Below are 7,976 nucleotides of genomic sequence, written 5' to 3'. Positions count from 1 at the left end.
AATGGATAACTAGTTAGTCTGCACACGAGTATTGAGGATTCTGCTGTGCGTGCTCGTTAGCCTAATCCCTCGATTGGACGACTCAACCCTGGCCATATGGTTGTTGAGGATTCCTCCATGCGGTCTAGTCAAACGATCCTCGAATATATATATATATATATGTATATGTGGACTCATTTATGAGTTGAGACTTGTGAGATTGTGTTTCTTCGTGAGTACTCTACACAAGTATGAATGTTTAAGTCATGGTTTGGAAAGTATTGTGTGGCAACATACGTCTTGGATAAGGTATGGTTGCGATGATGAACTGACATAAGGGAAGGAATTTTTAATGTATTCAGTATGTGTTTTGTCGGATTTGAAGTTGCAGATGAATCTAAAATTTATCGTTGGTTTTGCTTTAAATAATCGTATATCACCTGAAATCGTGATTTGTCAATATAAAAACAACGTGTGGCTTGATCCCTCATCCAAGGATACATAGGTAGCCTGGGGTCTCACCTAGGTGCAACCGCGAAATAAACTTTATTTAAAAGGATTGACCAATTTGGAGTGTGTGAATGGATTTTGTTGTGGTTATTGGATTTGAACCCTATTGATTATTACTGTTTGGTTCGATTTTGAGTATGTTGGTATGCCTAAAGCTCGATTTAAACTTGAGCGAGATTAAACGCTTGTTTATTTCTCAGTTATCACTTGAATGGATTTTAATAAATAGTGTATGTGGTTCTAACAGGTCTGAGATCCGTTTCGAATTAAATTATTGATTTTAGGTTTGATTATATTGTATAACGGGCCAGAGGCCCTTAGAACTGTTGGTGTTAGCTCATAGTTGGTAGTTGTTGCGTGCTGAAAATTGGTGGAGAGTATTATATTGCCTTTCTACAGGTTGAAAATTTGAGAAGTTATTTTGTGTTGATTACAGTGGTATTCGTAAAATTATTTGAATTCATTAAGAGCATTGCTAGTTGTTCGGTCTTGAATTATTCGAAGGATGGAAGCGTACTCTGTAAATTGTGTGTTTTGCATTGTGTATGCTGGCAATTGGTTTCTTAAACTGTAGTTTTACATGTGAAAAAATTTGGTAAATGGCCGTTTTTCAGGGGAAATTCTGACGAAATTTTTGCAAAATATCTTGTGCCCCTTTTTCTTTTTTTTTTTGGAAAAGAGGCTACAGTTTTAGTAAATGGGCCCGGCATCGGTGTGATGTCAAAATTTTCACAGAATTTATTTCAGATTCTGAGGAATTTAGGGCGGGTCCTGTCATGTGAAGTGTGACCGTAAAACCAAGTACTTAAAATTTCTGCTAAGTAGCTATGGGAGATATGTGACGATTCAATCTTGTGACATGATTCAAGACAGATTAAATTTATAAATTTAAATAAATAAATAAATAAATAAAAGAAGATAATATTCAACATACATGGTGAACTTTCTTACAAAGCTCTGGCTGAGGGAAAAAATAAAAAACCAACTATAATCACCACTTTCTCCGCTATTCCTAATGCCTCCGCGCTCCACTAGAGGCCAATGAATTAAAATAATCATACACAGCAAAGAAGGCCTGAATTGCAGTGAGTAGTAGGAGCACGACAGCAGCTACAGCTGACAAGAAAGACCATGGGGTGTCAAAATACTTAAATCTAAAACCAGCCCATCTCACGTACCAAATATTTCTATGGCACGCATTCACATCACTTACATAGATAACTTTCGTCAATATCAAAAGGCACATCCTTGCCAAGGTTTTTGAAGAAATTCCTCATCGGTTCCAAGATAATTCTCAATAATATTTTTGTCACTGAGAAATGCTGCGTCCGCAGGCGTGCTGGTGAGACAACTCATCAATGCAGCATAAGTGGTTATGTGCTTTGAGCAATGGGAGTAGCATTGTTCAAATGCAACAAAGTGGAGGAAAATATCTGTGCGTAGATCATCTAGAGTTATGTTCGGGATTCCGAGCACCCCGTTGCAGAATCTGATATCCAAAGAAGCTGTTTGCCTCCCTTACCTTGAACTTAATTCCAGCCAAATGAAGCTTTTTGGCGGATTGGATAAATTGAACCAGCGGAGAGGTGTTTCCCTTCCTCATGATCTTCAACTTAATTCACCCAACGAACTTTTTTAGCTAACCGAGGCCTTCCACAGAACCGGATGCCATCCTTTTTCTCCTCCTTTTTTAGCTCTCCATGGTAACCTAGATCATGAAATATTGGTTCTAAAATATATTTCACAATATCCTCCTGGGAACTGAATTGAAGTTGTTGAAACGACTCTGTAAATCTTCTGAGACGGAAATCCTCCTGAGTCTCATTGACGAGTTTCTCAATTATATGATCACCTTCTCCAACTTTACCAAGAAGTACTTGAATGGGGTTTCTTGGATCACTGGCACATCGTGCTTTGAACCAGATAATTGACAACCCCAAGTAAAATTCAGCATAGCGGGACCTCTTGATTTCTTCTATCTCTTCTTTACCTGACGTCTTCTGCATATGTAGAAATTTTAGATCCCACTTCTTAGCTTCGCTGCGAAAGAAGCGATCCAAAAGGAATGGATGTGTACTACACAGCTTTATAAATCTTCTGAGCCTAAAATTTTCCTCGCACTCCTCGGAGAGTCTCTCAAGTATGACATCTTTGACATCTTTGCTTGTCACCTTCCCTGAGCGAGCAAACATTTCTTCAATCGTTTCTTGTTGCTCATTGGAATCCAGTTGCCTGAACAAAAGAATGGACTCACAGAAGTGTCTCTCACTGACGAATTTGCTTTTAAACTCCCTGAATAAATTAATTCGTGTACCGACCGGAGCTTTATTAAACAGCTTTGTGAATGTTTTCCTTCTCAAATCTTCCTCTGTTTCCCCTCCAAGTCTTTCGACATTAACATCTCCGGCAGCAAGTTTGTTAGAGATTTGTTCAATCTCGTCTTGTTGATCATTGGGGGTTAGTAGGCTGAACCAGAAACTTGAGAGCTTCGAGAGTAATTCAGCAGCACTGGCAGAATCTTGGGGCTGAAGTAGCACCCCGTGTGGAAGATATCTTCTTTTGTGTAGCAGCTTCTGTTCAGCTTTGTCAAGGAAGTGGACTTGTACACCGAAGTCAGCCACTTTCTTACATAGTTCTGTGAATCTTCTGAGGTTGAAATCTGCCTCACTTTCGTCTGCGAGCTTCTCAACCATAACACCCTTAACTCCATCACAGAGTTGGTCAATCAGCTGCCATTGATCATATGAGCTTTGTCCCTTGAACCATATAATTGAGAAACCTAAGAAAAACTCAGCAAAACGGGATTGCGAATCCGAACAAACTTCATGAGTATCGGATGTCTGTTGTGTATGTTTTGGTTTCTTGACATATTCTTCCCTGCAGGCGACAACATAGTCAGTATAATCCTTACAAAGCTGTGTAAATCTTTTGAGTCTGAAATCCTCATTAGTTTCCTCGTCAAGTTTAACATGAACAATTTCTTCAATCAGTTGATTTTGATCATTGGCGTCTAGTTGAGTACTGAACCAAGAGATCAACTCGCCAATTTGCCTCTCGCGCTTGAACTTCTTTATAACAGTTGACAGGAAATGGTTCTGATCAGGTAAGGGAAGTTTCTTGAATAGCTCTGTGAATGTTCTGAGTCTAAAATCCTCTTCACTCTCCTCCGGGATTTGCTGAACTACAACATCTTCAACTACTTTATCATAGATTTTTTTCGTCTTCTCATGTTGATCAGTGGCAGAGAGTTGGCTGAACCCAAAGATTGAAAGACTTACGAGTAGTTCTGCAACATCAGCAGCATCAGTAGAACTGGTTTTGGGCTCGGGGGCTGGTTTTGGGAACACGAACATTGATAGTCGATGCAGAGAAACGCTTACAAAGTTTGATTTCGTAGAACTTATGCCTAAAAGAAATACAAAAATCAAGCATTATTTGAAGTTCTTTTCAGGTATAATCATAAAGAGTGACCTATAAATCGGATGAGAGTTTGTTAAAAACTTGATGAATTCAGTCCAAATGGTGCTCAAAGTCTATGTTTATAGCTAGCTTATACAAGCAGCGAAGTGTTAACTTCCAGTTGAAATAAAAGTACTTTCTCTGCTCTATAATAGTTGTTGGTTAAAGAAAAAGAAAATTAACAAGTGCAAGAGGTTTATAAGACGTACCCGATTTCTGTTGATCATTCAGCCTCCAATTTAATTCTGAAGAGTGGTTCAGCCCTCAGTTGATTCTGCTTGTATTGTGTAGACTACTTGTATTTATAGAAGAATTTAAGGATTGCAGGGCACCTTACAAATAGTAGAAACAAAATTTGATGTATAATATCCATCTTATATATAAGTAGATTATCTGCAAACTAGCTTTGTCTTTTTCTTTATTTTTCATGGAATTGACATGAAAATTCCCTAAACTTTTTTATTCTTTCACATAGACGACGGTTTTTGAGCGTCCAAATGCTCAACAGGCGATGATTTTGGAGCACACTAGACGACGGTGATCCAATCGGCAACCATTAATTACTTAACCTTGGGGAAATCGTGACATGAATTATTCAATCGGCGACCATGACAAATAGAAGAGGAAAAATAAAGTTTTGGGTGATTTAAGCGTCGTCTAGCAAACTAGGAAACATGAGTTAAAACAATTTCCAACCAATCCACTATATCAATATTCATGAGTACCAAACATGATGATTTCATCAAAAGTGATAATAGACCTAAAACCAATATATTTTGTTTCCTCGTTTCTTAAGTCCAATGAAGTCGTCTGGACTCTGGATATTGTTTGTCGCTGCTGCAATTGTAATGAGAGCATGGTCTCTTCCTCCACTTAGCTAGCTTGGTTTTTGAGTTGATTGTAGCTCGAATTAAAGAAGAGAGGATTTGCTAATCACTAAAGTTGCATTACACTACGAAGGCAACCTTCCTTGAAATTTCATGGAACATCATCTTTAAAATCTACACTCAGATTTTCCCTGCTTAATATTTCATCCTATGGATGTAGACTGATCACTAGCCTTTTGTTTTTTTTTTTTTTTTTTTAATTCAATGAGATTTGAGATTGACATGGAAATCCTGGTGATTAGTTTAACTTACCTAACTAATTTCTAAATTAACTTTATATTTTATAGTTAGAATTATAGAGTGAAAATCCTATACATCTAAAAACCAAATAACTTACCGGTAAGTTATAGAGTAAAAAACCTAAGATTTACTTTAATTAGTAGGTTTTGTATTAATTGAGAACCGCTTTTGGGCCTAACATGAAGTAGCTCATATATATCTTCGGACCCAAATGAAAAACCAACTCTTATCCCTTTTGGGCCCAATGGTGAGCTGAAGTATATTCCTCCAGCTCAGTCCTCAAACTAAATTAACTAAAATGCAATTTGGAGTTTTAGTTAATGTTAGCTTAATTAAAGTAATCCATTATGTTTATAATGCACTCTCTGTTAATGATCTATATGAGAAGGGAAAATATGCTCATTTAAATTAATTTAAATGAGCATGTACCAGAGGGTTAACGATGCATGGAGTAATGGACAAAATATTCAACAAAGTTCTGGTACTTAGAGAAGACGTTTTAAATTTATAACTATTAATTTGGGTGATTAAGGCATGGACAAGTCTATAAAACACGCAATTATATTATATGTTAAAAGTTCATGAAGTGACAAAAACAACTAGAGTTTTCAGTCAATAGGGAAGTTATTATATTAATAATAAGTACATTAATTTCCAAATTCCTAGTCAAGCACACTAAGCTACTACATAGAGAGGGAAAGACAACGATTTACATTAGCTTGTCACTATCTACAAAATTCTAATTAAGTTGATAATTAAATTCACATGTACAGGTTCATCCATTCCATGCCATGAATGTAATTGTTCTGGGGCATGTAAAAAACATCATCGTACTCCTCCACCCCAAACTCTCCTAAAAATGGAGGATCAATGGCGTCCATAGAGAGTGAGGAGCTTGGACTGTTGCTCGAGCCGCCATGGTCTACGCGCTCTGAGAGCCGTCGAATCTCCTTCTCAGCCTCCGAGATTTGCTCCTTGAGCTTCGACATCTGCAACAATGGTACCAAATGTTATATTATGGGACTATACATATATACATATCAAGGTGTGTGTTATGGGCTACATGATATCTCACGTGAGTGATCACGTGATGTTCCTTCCCAGAATGAGTCTTGGCAAGGCCCCCCAACGGGGCCAACACCACCAACCACCTTAAAACACATTGTACGGACATCCCTTGAGGCCTGGAACACAAGTACCTTTTGTTGTCTGATTCGGTGGCAGCAAGCTACTGTTTGTCATTTTTTTCCCCACCCCTTATGTGTGTTTCTGTGGCCAAACCCAACAAGGTGGCATGGCTTTCTTCGAGCCAAGAGCTCATGCACGTTCCTATGTGTGCCTATGTGGTGGGTCACCTTGTCCTTTTCTCTCTTTTTTTCTCTCCTTTTCGAAGGTTAAGAGTACTTGGACATACTTAAAAAGCCATTAATATCAGCTTGAGTGTGATATTTTCCTCTAAAATTAATGAATTAAACTATACCTAGGGACCCCATGATATTTTTAAGAAATGAAATAATGAATAGTTTTTAAAAAATAAAAATAAAAATAAAAATAAAGAATGCACATCGACCCTAAACAAGAAAATGATCTACTTTTAAACCCACCCTTGGTTTCCAAAAAAAACTGAAGAAAATTTTGAAGAAACTAACAGTTTAAATCCTATCTACGCTTGAGTTTTTATATATATTTTCCTCGATTTTCCTTGGAAACTAAACTAAACCCAACAAAGTCAAAGATGTAGAATTCACATAAACCAAATGACATGTGTAGAGAGAGAGAGAGAGAGAGAGAGAGAGAGAGATATGAACCTCGGATTCAAGCTTGCGATTCTCAGAAACAGTGCTGTCATGTTCTTTCTTCAAGTTGGAGTATTCTTCTTCCAACTTCTTGTTCTTCCAACGAGCCCTTCGGTTCTGGAACCAGACAGCAACCTGTCGAGGATCAAGACCTAGCTCAGAAGCAAGCCGGTCCTTCTTCTCAGACTCCAATTTGTGTTCGTTGCCAAAATTGAGCTCAAGAAGATTCACTTGTTCTGCAGTCAGCTTCCTCTTCTTGAGCCCAGCACCACCAGCCTCTCCACTTTTGCTCTTCTTACGACGTCGTTTAGGCTTTGACGCTCCTAAACACAGCAGAAAAAAAGTTGGTTAAGTAAAATGTGAGAATAGGAAAACAATGGAAAAAAAATAATGTTTGTGTGCTTTGAAGGTTGTACCTTGTTGGGGTACAATTTGGGTGTAGACATCGGAAGGATACAAGTGAGAAATGAGTAGCATATGATCGTCTTCTTCAACAACTTGGTGGTTGGTCTTGGTTGTCATGCTTTCCTAGCTAATTCCTATAGCTATAGCTCTCTCTCTCTCTGTCACTCTCTGCAACTTTCTTTTTCTCTGCCTCTCTCTGCAACTTTCTTTTTCTCTGCCTCTCTCACTTTCTTTCAGGAAGCAGATGTGTGGAAGTTGAATGGCTTGGGAGACAACGCATGGAGATTATTTATAAGGGGAAAGTTTTCTCTGTGTTCTTCCTTCCTACCCTTTTGTTTTTCCCAAAAGAATGATGTTACAATAATATCCTTAACTTTGTGGAAAATTTTGGATGTGCCATTTGGTTTATTCTTATAAACATGCACTAACTAGAAAGCATAAACGTACAAAGACTAACATGGGAAAATGTACTAGTGACGATTACTTAATCTAGTGTGTAGTTTAAAAAATGCTAGAGAAAAAGAACATGATCCATAAAAACTTGGCTCTATATTCACCCTACAAATGAGAAGATGTTCTAGATTTCGATGGCCATTATGATTGATGCAGTAATATAATTAATCTTGGTTGGGAAACAAAAATAGAATATGATAACACTAAAAAACAAAAATATCATTCATTATTTTTGAATTGCAGCAAC

The 7,976-nt window shown here is 37.6% G+C and overlaps 2 protein-coding genes across 2 annotated transcripts; both read right to left on the bottom strand.

Moving 5' to 3' along the window:
- LOC109950264 lies at positions 1,548-4,182 on the bottom strand. The gene is made up of 2 exons (XM_020568754.1): positions 4,158-4,182; positions 1,548-3,895 (listed from the first exon to the last, which is right to left on the bottom strand). The coding sequence occupies exon 2, from the start codon at positions 3,840-3,842 to the stop codon at positions 2,103-2,105; it is 1,740 nt and encodes a 579-aa protein (XP_020424343.1). The 5' UTR covers positions 3,843-3,895; positions 4,158-4,182; the 3' UTR covers positions 1,548-2,102.
- On the bottom strand, positions 5,619-7,542 carry LOC18769821 (homeobox-leucine zipper protein ATHB-40). Its single transcript, XM_007204669.2, has 3 exons — positions 7,288-7,542; positions 6,884-7,194; positions 5,619-6,064 (listed from the first exon to the last, which is right to left on the bottom strand). The coding sequence occupies exons 1-3, from the start codon at positions 7,391-7,393 to the stop codon at positions 5,837-5,839; spliced, it is 645 nt and encodes a 214-aa protein (XP_007204731.1). The 5' UTR covers positions 7,394-7,542; the 3' UTR covers positions 5,619-5,836.

This window comes from Prunus persica, chromosome G7, assembly GCF_000346465.2.
Source record: "Prunus persica cultivar Lovell chromosome G7, Prunus_persica_NCBIv2, whole genome shotgun sequence".
Classification (NCBI taxonomy): domain Eukaryota; kingdom Viridiplantae; phylum Streptophyta; class Magnoliopsida; order Rosales; family Rosaceae; genus Prunus; species Prunus persica.
The sequence above is the reverse complement of the archived record's forward strand: the minus strand, read 5'-3'. Positions and strand labels throughout refer to the sequence as shown.

Excerpts from the sequence above, each read along its gene's own strand:
- LOC109950264 (XM_020568754.1), bottom strand. The coding sequence starts at position 3,842 with ATGTTCGTGTTCCCAAAACCAGCCCCCGAGCCCAAAACCAGTTCTACT.
- LOC18769821 (XM_007204669.2), bottom strand. The coding sequence starts at position 7,393 with ATGACAACCAAGACCAACCACCAAGTTGTTGAAGAAGACGATCATATG. Across the intron at positions 7,195-7,287 it reads CCAAATTGTACCCCAACAAG|GAGCGTCAAAGCCTAAACGA; the intron begins GTACAACCTTCA and ends TGCTGTGTTTAG. Across the intron at positions 6,065-6,883 it reads ATCGCAAGCTTGAATCCGAG|ATGTCGAAGCTCAAGGAGCA; the intron begins GTTCATATCTCT and ends CCATTGTTGCAG.